The sequence below is a fragment of the Protopterus annectens genome, chromosome 4.part0 (assembly GCF_019279795.1).
Source record: "Protopterus annectens isolate FY-2018-M chromosome 4.part0, PAN1.0, whole genome shotgun sequence".
NCBI lineage: Eukaryota > Metazoa > Chordata > Ceratodontiformes > Protopteridae > Protopterus > Protopterus annectens.
The window spans coordinates 1,630,222,571-1,630,236,236 of record NC_056733.1 but is presented as its reverse complement, the minus strand read 5'-3'; the positions used below and the strand labels follow the sequence as shown (position 1 = coordinate 1,630,236,236).

The window sequence follows — 13,666 nt, the reverse complement described above, 5'->3', positions numbered from 1 at the left end:
CCATGAGGGCCTGTAATTCAGCTACCCTTCTTGCTGAAGTTATTGCTAAAAGGAAAGCTGTTTTCCAAGAGAGGAATTTTAAATCCGCAGAGGCAGCTAGCTCTAAAGGAGGAAGGGTGAGCTTTTCCAATACAAAGTTAAGGTCCCAGGCTGGAGTTGGGGCTCTCCTGGGTGGTCATAGATTTTTGGCCCCTCTGAGGAACTGCTTAAGCAGTGGATGAGAGAAGAGGGGAGGTTCTGTGTTATAATGAGCTGAAATGGCTGAGGCGGGAATTTTGATGGAGGAGAAAGACAGGCCCTTGTGAAGCATCTCAGCTAAGTATTGTAAAATCTGAGGTAAATTGGGCACTGCTGTGCTCATCCCTTGAGATTGCTTCCAGGCACACAATCTTTTCTATTTTTCAGCATAAGATTTTCTAGTACTAGGCCTCCTTGCCTCTAAAATGATATCCATCACTGGTTTACTGAGGGATGGTAAAGGAGAGATTAGGTAATTAGTCAGGCTGCTAGGTTCAGTGTATGAAGCTGAGGTTGCAGAATCTGGTTCTCCTGCTGAGACGATAGGGTAGGAGTCGGAGGCAGGTGCCATGGGGCCAACAGTGACACACTGCGCAAAAGGGGGCAACAATATTGGCGTGGCCAGTCTGGTGCAATCAAAATCATCCTTGTTTGTCTTGTTTGATCTTTAGTAGTACTTTGGAGAGCAGAGGGGGAAAGGCATAAACTGATAGGTTCTGCCATCTGAAGGACAGAGCATTCACTTCCCAAGCTTGTTTTTAGGGAGTCCTTATGCAAAATTTGTCCATTTGATAGTTCTGGGGGGAAGCAAATAGGTCTATATCTGGGCTTCCCCATTTGCTTGTCAACATGTTGAAAATCCTTGGTTCCAGCTTCCACTTGTGTGGGTCCACGATGTTTCTGCATAGTTCATCTGCCAGTGTATTTAAGTTTTCCTGGCAGGAATTGAGCTTGGTAGCTCAGGGCTGTGTTCCACCAATGCAATGGCTAGTCTGCATAAAGGGTAAGAATGTGTACCCCCCCTGCATGTTTATGTACCAGTGGTGTTGTCTGTCTACCATTAATTGTCCTGGAAGAATGTGGTCCTTGAAGGCCGTCGGAGCATGCTGTACAGCTAACATATCTTTTTGCTTGATATGCAAGTGCATTTGACTTGGGTTCCATTTGCCCTAAATGCACTTCCCTGCCAGGTGAGCCTCCCATGCATAATCTGATGAGTCTGTTGTTAGGGTTTGGGCGGCAGGGGGTGGTGTGAATGGTAGTCCCTTGTTTTGGTGGCAGGCCTCTGCCCACCAAAGAAACTCTAGGCGTAGGCAAGGTATGATAGGAATCATTGCTTCTACATCCTGAGAATGATGACACCATAGGCTTTTTAGATACCACTGTAGTTTGTTTTATAGGCATTGAGGCCTCAGCATGCAGCCTGGGCGTCTGTTTTCTAGGCATGGTTTGAGGTTTAGGTCTTAGAGGAGGCGTCGATTTAGTATGCAAGTCCGTAGGCTTGAATACACCCTCAGAAGTCGGTGCCTGCACAGCGGCTCTGGACCCATCCAAGTTAGAAACATCTGCAGGTTCAACAGTTGAAGCATCTCGCGGCAGACTGGACTCCGAATGGGTCTCGGTTCAGTAGAGGCTTGCAAATCAGAAGTAGCGGGTATCAGGGGCTGCAAAAGCGCCTCACTGAGTACCGGCGAACTAGCGAATGGCTTAGAAGTGTCGTCGGCAGCTTTGGACCTAGGCAGCCTGTCTCTGTCTTTATCTTTGCATTTTTTCGGAATTCCGATTGTCGGATGGCTTACCGACATTTCTGGATAATTGAACCGAGAAGCAAATATTTAGAGACAAAAATATACAGACGACAGATAGCGCGTTGACTAAAAGCACAAAACCGACAGCAAGGGACGTTGTGGTCAGGGCCTCGGCAAGGAATACAGTATGAATGAAAATCTTTGTGAGGTATTTGCTTTCCACAAGAAATGCAATTATTAACTTTTACTGACATCGGTAAGAAGCAAGAAAAAGTTTCCCCAACGGGATACTTAGTTTTAGTTGAAGACTTCAGTTCTGAAACTCGAAAACGAAAATTTCAGGAGTCGGCCGACCGGCACTTGAGAACTACTTCTGCTTCGGGCACCGCACGGCAAGAAAGACTGATGTAATGGCGTCGGCTGCATGTTTTATACCCCTGACGTCATGGAAGAAGGGACAGCAACCGACGCAGAACTCGAGACTTTGTTAATCAGACCAGCTGAGGGCTACTGCAAGCAGATAACCCAAATGTGATGACCAACAGTGAAACACGAAGAGCATCCAATGGTCTTCCTGTTTTCGTTTGGGTGCAGACTTGTATCAGCTATGTCACAGAATCTGACTGAGAAGGAGGTATACCAGAAGAAATATCTTGCAACGTCTTGCATTCAACACAAGTTACATGATTTTCTCTCTTCTAGCTGATGTCTATTACTAAAATAACAAAGTACATAATTCTTAATAGTGTTTTCCCCCAGGAATAAACAGTGGATATGGATATCCCTTGGAGGCTTTCCCCAAGGAAAATTGACAAATTTTAGTAAAAATTGCACTTGACAGTTTGAAACAGGAAAGTAAATCACTTTTGCTCAGGCTGCATAACATCTTTGTAGAAAGAACTGGGGCAACTTGTTTGAAACAAAAACAAAGGAAGGTACATGCTATTCTCAATAAAAAAGTCATAGGCTGAAAAAGTGACTTCACAAAATGGGACATTCAGCCACTGAAAAACCATATGATGGCAGTTTTTCCAGCTAATATACTAATATATACATTTAAATTATGCAATGGCTCTTGTGATGTACAGCAGGATATACAATGATTTTTCACAGTGGCATGCTGACTTGGAAAGGTCATTTGCATGACTCAATTTAAACTCTAAAAGCAAAAACAATTTACAGCAAATACAACATGACAGACTTATGAAACACCATTTTCTTGCTTCTTGCTCTACCTATGTTTCAGCACGTACCTTCACCACAGCCTTGCCACTCAGCTTGCCTTTTTAATTATGGAGATGTAGTAAACAAAAAATTGTGTGGCCTCTTAAATTTCAGAAAAAGATAAAAGGTCATAAAACAAAAATGCTACAAAAAAGGGCACAAACAAATTTAAAATTAATTTCTAATGAATTCTTAAATTCTAAATCAACATAAAATGAAATAAGGAAAGTGAAAATGACCATTTTATTTAAACATTAGGTGCACTGTGGAGCAGATGCAGTTTAATTACTCCAATGCTTGGGAAATTACAGTTCACTGCAACTTGAGGATGATCTGCAACGTCCAAGAAGGAAGGTCAATCAGGCTCAGTGCAAGTACTCTTGGCACAATCAGCCAACAGAGAGAGACCTCAACAGTTCAATGACAAAAATGCTCTGCAAGGGTTACTCAAGACAGTCCAAAAAATGAACACTTCCTCCACAAAATTCTGTAAGCTACCCACCCTCAATATATTTAAGACAGTTAATAAAGCAAATCTACACTTTATTTATACAAGTTTGTCAAGACTGGAATGAGAGATAAATAGAAGGCACAACCATTCGCTTTTTTACAAATACAAACTAAACATGAAAAAGAATTTCCCTATCTGAATAAAAAAATTCACAAGTTGAGAAACATGTTGTAGGAGTCAAGTACTAGACATTTAAAAACCATCCCAAAATTTAAAACTCAGAAGTGGTAAAAATAGTAAATTACAGTTTTAGAGTTCTTGATTTTTTTTAATACAACCATATTAACACTTTTTGCTTAGAAGTGCACTGCAAGGGGGTTAAAAAAATGACAAAAACTTTAAAGTGGCACTCTTTGGCTCAGTCTCCTAATACCCACAAGGGACTACCATTATCTACCCAGAGTGCACTCTGAGTGCTGTAGTTCAGTTCTGCTTATCGGTCTGTGCAAGTTAAAAACAGAAGTTTATTCCAATCACTGAGACGCATTTCATTTCAGTAGAGGAACAATGTGTATCGGAATCTGGGGAGACTGCTTGCGCTTGACAAAACTCCAGTCCATAAATTTTCAGTGAATTCAAGTAACAGAGCTATACAGCCATTTTTATGACAACTTCCAAACTTGAAATCTGGACAAGGATTAGGAAATTAAAAAAAATTCAAAGGGCCAGATATCAAAGCAGCAGTCTATAAACAGGCCTGGAACCACATTCCAAAAACAAACAAAACCCAAAGGATGAAATTATCACAACACTGCAGGAACAAAATATGGGCTGATGTTATGATGGTCTTTGTGGAATCACTGGCGTTGGCTGTTGCCTCTTCCAATCCCAAAGCCAGGTTTTGGGGCCATTCCTCCACGCGACTGTCCCCTGGGTCCTCCAAGACCACCTCGCATTCCACCAGGTCCTCGGATTCTGCTGTCTCTGCGATCACCCTCTCTGGCTGCCCTGGTTTTCTTTTCTTCCACATTCAGACGCACATCCCCTCTGAACATGATAGGCTTGAATTAAATTCAGAAAAAAAGAATTGTTGCTTATTAAATACCAACAGATACACCACAGACACTGCAATGCTTAGCAAATCACTGCATTGGTGGTAGTAGTATAATGAAACAGTTTTTCTCCAACATTATCTGATAATTCCACAGCAACAATGTAATGGAAAGCTGCCTATAGCATCCAGGAGCTACAAATGAAATTAAGACTTTTTTTGCAATGCTTTTCTTTGGGACAAGTTGGAAGACTACTGAATCATTTCTGCATCACACAACAGACTGTGATGAACTATATGTCCTAAAAGTCTCTACGGATTTCCCCCAGTGATGGAAGGATGGGATGGGAGGGTAATTCAACTCTACTCAAGGAAATGACTCAAAACATTACTACAGTCCTGATGCATCAAGAGTCTGATGGCATACCAGTTACTGAACAGTCCATACAACAAAATTATACTTTGGCAATATGACTTCAGAAAAAGCATTCATGTTAGCTGAGCTACAACCAATCCCATAAAGTACAGTTGTGTACACTTACCATAAATGTAGATGTTAGAGTGTATTCACTGTCGCAGTCATTACATTTGGGTTATCTGATTGCAGGTAGCCCTCAGTCGGCCTGATTAACAAAGTCTTGGGTCCTGCGTGGGTTGCTGTCCCTTCTTCCTTGACGTCAGGTCATCAGGGGGTATAAAACATGTAGCCGATGCCATATCAGTTTTTCTTGCCCCAGATGTCAGGTGCCCCCAATGGGAAGCAATTAAATATAAAAGTGCAAGGATATACCTCCAACAAAAAAGCAAATACACCAAAAAGGCTTTTAAGCATAGTAAAGGAAAGTAGAGGTATAGCCAAAAGAAGTTAGGGGGCTGGAGGGAGGGCAACCAGGACTGCAACAGTGAATACACTCGAACATCTACATTTATGGTAAGTGTACACAACTGTACTATGTTCTTCGTGTTTCACTGTTGCAGTTATTACATTTGGATAGATTCCCAAAACTACGGTTGGGAGAAGGAGTTTAGATAGCATTAGGGCCAGCTACAAGGCCCTGCAATACTGCAGTGGCAAAGCCAGCTCTGGATTTAGAGAAAATTGGCAAATGATAATGCTTGGTGAAAGTATGTACAGAACTCCAGGTAGCAGCTTCTAGAATGTCCCTGGTAGGGATGCCTCTGAGAAAGGCTGTAGAGGTAGATGCAGCCCTGGTGGAGTGAGGTCTGATCCCCTGGGGGATAGGTTTTCCATGGTGCTTATAGCAGAAATTAATGCAATGGCTTATCCATTTAGAAATAGTTTCCTTTGAAATAGCCTTCCCCTCTGCCCCTGCAGCAAATGCCACCAGCAGTTCAGATTTCCATTGAGGTTTAGTCCTGTACAAGTAGAATCTAAGTGGTCTGTGCACATCTAAGGAATGCAGTACCCGTTCCCCTTTTATCCTGTGGATTGGGAAAGAAGATTGGCAAATGAATGGACTGATTAAGAGCCAAACTGGATAACACCTTGGGCATGAAGGATGGATTGGTTCTGAGGGACACCCTGTCCACATGATAGATGATGAAAGGCTCCACTGCCATAAGGGCCTGTAATTCTGATACCCTTCTAGCTGAAGTGATTGCTAAAAGGAAAGCTGTTTTCCAAGAAATAAATTTTAAGTCTGCAGTAGCAGCTGGCTCGAAAGGAGGTAGAGTGAAGTTTCTCCAAGACGAAGTTAAGGTCCCAGGCTGGGGATAGAGGTCTTCTGGGTGGTCTCAAATTTCTGGCCCCTCTGAAGAATGTGGTCCTTGGCTTGAGCAGTGGAAGACAGAAGGGAGGTTCTGTGTTATAATGAGCTGAAATGGCGGAGACATGGATTTTAATGGAGGAAAAAGACAGGCCCTTGTGAAGCATCTCAGTTAAGTATGGTAAAATCTGAGGTAAATTGGGCACTGCTGTACTCATCCCTTGAGATTGGTTCCAGGCACAGAATCTTTTCCATTTTTCAGCATAAGATTTTCTAGTACTAGGCCTCCTTGCCTCTAAAATGATATCCATCACAGGTTTGCTGAAGGATGGTAAAGGAGAGATTAAGTAATTAGCCAGGCTGCAAGGCTCAGTGTTAGAAGCTGAGGGTGCAGAATTTGGTTCTCCTGCTGAGACAGCAGGAAAGGAGTCTGAGGCAGGTGCCATAGAGATCACCGTGACACACTGCACAGGAGGGGGTACCAGTGTTTGGCGCGGCCAGTCTGGAACAATCAAAATCATCCTTGGTTTGTCCGGTTTGATTTTTAGTAGTACTTTGGAGAGCAGAGGCGGGGGCATAGACTGACAGGTTTTTCCAGTTGAAGGACAGAGCATCCACTTTCCAGGCTTGTTTGTGGGGAGTCCTTGTGCATATGTTGTCCATTGGTAGTTCTGGGGAGAGGCAAACAGGTCTACATTTGGGCTCCCCTATTTGTCAACATGTTGAAAATCCTTGGTTCCAGTTTCCACTCGTGTGGGTCTATGAGGTTTCTGCTTATTCCATCTGCCAGTGTATTTAATTTTCCTGGCAGGAATTGAGCTTGTAGGTGCACTTGGTAGCTCAAGGCTGTGTTCCACAGTGCCATGGATAGTCTGCAGAGGGGGTAAGAATGTGTACTCCCTGCTTAAGTACCACAACAGTGGTGTTGTCTGTCTTTACCATTAGTTGTCCTGGAAGAATGTGGTCCTTGAAGGCTGCCAGAACATTCTGTACAGCTAACGGGTCTTTTTGATTGATATGCAGGTACACTTGACTTTGGTTCCATTTGCCCGGAATGCACTTCCCTGCCAGGTGAGCCCCCCATGCCTAGTCTGATGCGTCTGTTAGGGTTTGGGCGGCAGGGGGTGGTGTGAAAGGTAGTCCCTTGTATTGGTGGCAGGCTTGTGCCCACCAAAGGAACTCTAGGTGTAGGCAAGGTACGATAGGAATCATTGTTTCTAGGCCTTGAGAATGTTGACACCATAGGCTTTTTAGATACCACTGTAGTTTCCTCATATGCAGTCTTGCATATGGAATTAGAAAAATGCAGGAGGCCATGAACTCCAAGGCTTGCAGTATTTGTCTTGCAGATAGCAGGGTTTTTGTGGTCACTTGTTTGAAGTAGGTTGTCAAATAAATTTGTTTCTCCGATGTCAGGTAAGCCATCTGGGAAGTTGTATTCAAGCTTGCTCCGAGGAATATAATTTGTTGACAGGGTACCAGGTGTGATTTATTTTCATTTATGCTGTACCACAGACAAGATAGAACCCTTTTTACAAAGGCCAGATGATTACAAAGTATGTCCTGGCTTTCTGCCTGAATTAGACAATCGTCCAGGTATGGATATATTTGAATATTTCTTCACCTGCAAAATGCAACAACTGGAGCTAGGCACTTAGTGAATATCTTGGGCGCAGCAGATAAGCCAAAGGGCAGTGCAGAGAACTGATAGTGCGTGTAGCCTGCTTTGAAGCGTAGGTATCTTCTGCAAGATTCCCTGATTGGGATGTGCTGGTATGCTTCTTTTAAATCTAGTGTTGCCAACCAGGCATCTTTGCCTAGCATAGGAAGTAAATGGTGAAGAGTCAGCATCTTGAATTTTGGAATCTCCAAAAAGGTGTTCAGAGTAGAAAGGTCCAGGATAGGACGCCATAGATTGTCTTTTCTGGGTACCAGGAAAAGTCTCTAGTAGAAACCTTGTCCCTTTTCCTCTTCTGGTACCAGTTGAATAGCCCCGATGCTTAAGAGAGAAAGTACTTGTTTTGGGCCTATGCCCACTGATTTGGGGGTAGGTCCGGCCACCCACTTGGTGTTGGCAATGTGTGGAAGTGAAATCTGTATCCCTGGGACACTATATTTAAAACCCATTTGTCCTGGGTAATGAGTTCCCAATTCTTTGCAGATGAGCAATCTTTCCCCCCAAAGGGGCAGTCAGTTGATAAGTGATTGGAAATTTTAAAAGGAAGTCATTTGACAGTTTACCATAGGGGGGTGTCATTATTCCCAGATTTGAAAGTCCACGCCCCCCACTGCTTAGTTTGGTGTGTCACCTGGGACTGAAACCTGGGGTTTTTGCTGTGTCTGGGTTTGGCTTGAGAAGACCTGGAAGGTGCTGGAAAGGACCAATTCTTAGAGGGCCAGTGCCTACTAAATTTAGGAGGCTGAACTTGTAAAAAGCTTTAACAGTTTGCATAGATTTAGCTTTATCTACCATCTTTTTAAGATCTTCCTCAGCGTTGTTGCCAAAAAGGCGGTCCTGATTTAAAGGAGCATCCAACAATTTAGCTTTAACATGATCAGGCAAAGATTGCTCCTTAAGCCAAGCATGCCTTCTGAGCACAGACCCAGTAACAGCAGCCCTGCAAGAGGCCTCAAATGAATCAAAACCCCATTGCAAAGTACGTTTTCCAACTTGTTCAGCAGAATGCATTAAATCCTGTAATTCTTCATTTTCCACACAGTCAGGAATCAATCATTTTCTGTTTAAGCAGTCCAATAATATGTTGCTGATACTTTAACATATGAAACTAGCAGTTTAAAGCCCTAATGGCCAAGGTTGGATAAGTGTAAACCTTACCCGATGGGGTAGGATTTTTAGCAGTAGAAGCCTTAATGCCCTTGGGCCCCTGTGAAATAGTCTCTGGATCTGCAATAGGATTTTTGAAAAGGAACTTGTGGGACTCAGTGACCCTGTAGTATCTGTCAGGTTTTCTGGGAGCAGGAGGCAGGGAATTAGGGTCCAAACTAGATTCCGAAGAAGCATCAACAATGTCTAGTACAGGAGGAATAGCTAAAGGCCTATGCTGAGGTAGAAGGAAATCCCTAAGCTTCTTTTTTGAATCAGAAAACTCCTGGCTTTCCCAGTGGAAATGTTCCCTTAGAGTATGTAAGGTTTCCCCAAAAGAAAAATCCTCAGGAGGGGAAGCAGAGGGAAAGGAGTCCTCTGCATCAGAATCTTAAGTAGATAAGGGCAAATCCAGATCATCAGAAGAATCACGAAAAACAGAATCCTGATCAGAAGATTCATAACCAACTTCAGTCCTAGGCCTCTTAGAAGGGCCAGGGAGTTGGCTACCCCCCGATTAGAGTTATTAGATCTTCAGCCATTCTTATCATTTGTTTTTTAGGCCTAGGGGCCTGAGCATGTGGCCTGGGTGTCTGTTTTTTTAGACATGGATCGAGATTTAGGCCTAAGTAAAGGAGGCGTCGGTTTAATATGCAAGTCTGTAGGCCTGAATTCACCCTCAGAAGCTGGTACCTGCACAGCGGCTCCGAACTCATCCAAGGTAGAGACATCCGCGGGTTCCATAGTTGAAGCATCTCGCTGCATTCCAGACTCCGAATGGGGCTCAGTAGAGGCCTGCGAATCAAAAGTAGCGGGTATCAGGGGCTTCAAAAGCACCTCACTGAGTACCGGCGAACAGGCGACTGGCTTAGCAGAGGCGTCGTTGGCAGTTTTGGACCACGGCGGCCTGTCTCTGTCTTTATCTTTGCATTTTTTCGCAATCCCGGTAGTCAGATGGCTAACTGACATTTCTGGATAATTAAACCGAGAACCGAAATATTTAGAGACGAAAATATACCGACTGATAGTGCGCTGATTAAATATAGCACAAAACCGACAGCAAGGTACGTCGTGGTCAAGGCCTAAGCAAGAAACACAGTACGAATGAAAATCTTTATGAGGCATTTGCTTTCCACAAGTAATGCAATTATTAACTTTTGCTGACATCGGTAAGGAGCAAGAAAAAGTTTCCCCAACGGGGTACTTGGCTTTAGTTGAAGACTTCGGTTCTGAAACTCGAAAACGAAAATTTCAGGAGTCGGCCAACCGGCACTTGCAAACTGCTTCTGCTTCAGGCACCGCACGGCAAGAAAGACTGATGTAATGGCATCAGCTACATGTTTTATACCCCTGACGTCATGGAAGAAGGGACAGCAACCGACGCAGGATCCAAGACTTTGTTAATCAGGCCGACTGAGGGCTACCTGCAAGCAGATAACCCAAATGTAATGACTGCAACAGTGAATTACGAAGAACATCTGCTTGAGAAAAAGCTTCCAAACAGCCACAGAAGCAGAGGTAGCCCAAGATGTCAATGTAAGTACAGAATATCTGGGTAAATCTTACAATTAACCACACTGCAAAGCCCAATCCTAACAGGAAATTACAGCTCAAGTATTAAATTGCAAATGTAATCACTCATTTCTGTAATACGTTTTATGACAAATACAAAGATAGATGTACGCAGGTAAACATGCTTGAGAACATTGTGGACAGCATTCATGCATCATTACATTTTAATGTGATTTTATTCCCAGCTTTAAAAAATATCAATATTGAGATAGTAGACCATGGAAAATACCACAATTAAGTTATTCACTTTCAATCTACACAACACACTGCAGACTTGTTACCTTCCTACTATTTTGGGATAACATTTAACCTAGCAGTCTGCAACCAAAGTTGAAAGGGAAAATGATCTACTCTCAGCTGAAGTATAAAACCTTTTTTTTTTTTTTTTTTTTTTTACAACTTCATCCCAAACCTCACCTGTGACGGTTTTGAAAAGTGATGGCACAAAGCTCAGCTCAGTGGTTCACAAGGATACAAACCAGACTACATCCAGAACATGAGGAGCAGTCCTAACACTGGAAAAGATGGGTAAGGGAGAATGGGAGTGAGAAGGGGATACAGCTGCCCAGTCACCAACATGAAAGCAGAGGCATGCATAGCACTGAAAATTGGCAAGTCTAGGGCATAGGCTTGGTGTTCTGAAGCTGCAAGACTAGCCATCATTACTGTGTGTCTGGAAGAACTTGTATGCACAAAGATGGTGGAGGAGGTCCTGCAGTTATACAGAAGTACAGACTCTACACTGGTAGGGGATTAAATGAAATTAACACCAGTAGGAAGGGTTTGAAGGCCAGTAGGCAGAGGTTAAAAAAAATCCAAGTTGTCTGACTGGCAGTGCCAAGTGGGTTGTCCAAGTCCCCAGCACATCAGAAAGACATTGGTAGCAAAGTTGTCCAATATGGCACATCCCCTACCCACACAGTTTAGCTAGAGAGCTATTTTCAGCCTACAAAGCAGCTCTTTGCAAAAAGTACAGTTGTGTGCACTTACCATAAATGTAGATGTTAGACTGTATTCACTGTTGCAGTCCTTAAAAAATGGGTTATCCGGCTCCCGGTAGCCCACAGTCGGCCAGAATACCAAAGTCCTTGGTATATGAGGGTTGCCTTTTGTCTAGGCCTGACGTCAGGTACAAAGGAAGGCAGCCAACGCCATTTCCTCAGTTTTTCTTGCCTTAACTATCAGGAGCCCCCAAAAAAGTTTAGACCAGGAAAAGAAAAATCCAGCCTAGGAAAAAAGGGGGATGGAAATGGGGGTGAGACCAGGACTGCAACAGTGAATACACTCTAACATCTACAGTTATGGTAAGTGTACACAACTGTGCTATGTTCGTGTTTCACTGTTGCAGTCCTTACAAAATGGGGTTGATTCCCAAAGCCCAGGAAAAAAAAACAAGAGAGGAGGAACACCCACTGTTTAAGGGTTAGTAAGGATGCCCTGCAACACTGCATTAGCAAAACCAGCCATGGACTTAGAAAACAAGGGTAAATTGTAAATTTTAGTGAAAGTGTGGACAGAATTCCAGTAGCTGCTTCCAGGATGACACTAGTAAATACACCTCTTAAAGCTGCTAAGGTAGAGGCTGCTCTAGTAGAATGGGTCCTAATAATCTGAGGAGGAAAGTACAGTTGTGTACACTTACCATAAATGTAGATGTTCGAGTGTCTTCACTGTTGCAGTCATCACTGTAGGGTTCTCCCCTGCCGGCAGGCAGTCCTCGGTCGGCCAGAATCCCAAAGTCTGGGTCCGGCGTCGGCTGCTCAGCCATGCTCCCTGACGTCAGTGCGCCAGGAGTACAAAGCTGGCAGCCGACGCCATGTTCTCCAGTTTTTCTTGCCCCAGATGTCAGGAGTCCAAAAATGAGTCTAACCCCATACCCTTTGCAAATAAACCTCAGAAGGGTGAAGTAGGGAACCACACAAAAAAAAAAAGAGTAAGAGGGGACAGGAGGGAGGATAACCCAGACTGCAACAGTGAAGACACTCGAACAACTACATTTATGGTAAGTGTACACAACTGTACTATGTTCATCGTGTTTCACTGTTGCAGTCATCACTGTAGGGTTGAATCCCAAAGCAGAAGAAAAGGGAGGAGGGGGCGGCTAGAAGGCCCTGCAAGACTGCAGAAGCAAAGCCTGCCCTAGACTTAGAGAGGTAGATTGTAGTGCTTAAAAAAAGTATGCACCGAACTCCAAGTTGCAGCTTCCAAAATGTCTTTGGTAGGTACTCCCCTGAGGAAGGCAGCTGAAGTAGCAGCAGCCCTGGTAGAGTGAGTCCTAATACTTCCTGGGATTTGCTTTCCTTGGTGAGAATAAAAATCTGATCCCATGAGCGATCCATTTAGAAATGGTCTGTTTTGAAATGGCTTTGCCTTGGGAATTTGAAGCATAAGAAACAAACAATTGCTCTGTTTTCCTGATGTTCTTGGTTCTATCCAGGTAAAAACGAAGTTGTCTGTATACATCCAAGGAATGCAAGATCCTTCCCCCCCCCCTATTTTGAGGATTGGTGAAAAAGGTTGGCAGATGAATAGTTTGATTTAAAGCCACTTTGGAAACCACCTTAGGTATGAAAGTAGGATTAGTCCTTAAAGACACCCTGTCTTGGTGAAAAATAATGTAAGGTTCCACAGCCATGAGTGCTTGCAACTCCGAAACTCTCCTGGCTGAAGTCAAAGCTAACAGGATGGCTGTCTTCCATGATAAAAACTTGATGTCAAATGTGGCAGCAGGCTCAAAAGGAGGTAGAGTGAGTTTTTCCAAAACATAGTTGAGATCCCAGGCAGGAATGGGTGGAGATCTAGGGGGCCTTAAATTCTTAGCTCCTCTGAGAAATTGTCTCATGAGTTGGTGGGAAAAGATTGGAGGGTCTGGATTATAATGAGCAGAGATAGCAGAGGCATGTATCTTTATGGAAGAGAAGGAGAGACCCTTATGTAACAGGTCTGTCAGGTATAGTAAAAATCAAAGGAATATTAGGAGTAAGAGGATCCGAATCCTGATCATGCATCCAGGTGCAAAATCTTTTCCATTTTCCTGCATAAGATTTTCTA

General features: G+C 43.5%; 1 protein-coding gene across 1 annotated transcript in view; it reads right to left on the bottom strand.

Moving 5' to 3' along the window:
• Nucleotides 1-3,214: 3,214 nt before the first annotated feature.
• G3BP1 (G3BP stress granule assembly factor 1) overlaps nt 3,215-13,666 on the bottom strand; it is a gene marked incomplete in the record, with an annotated part of 1,274,318 nt that continues 1,263,866 nt past the window's right edge. The window contains 1 exon segment of the mRNA XM_044069418.1: nt 3,215-4,502. Within this exon segment, the coding sequence (XP_043925353.1) occupies nt 4,299-4,502 (204 nt within the window).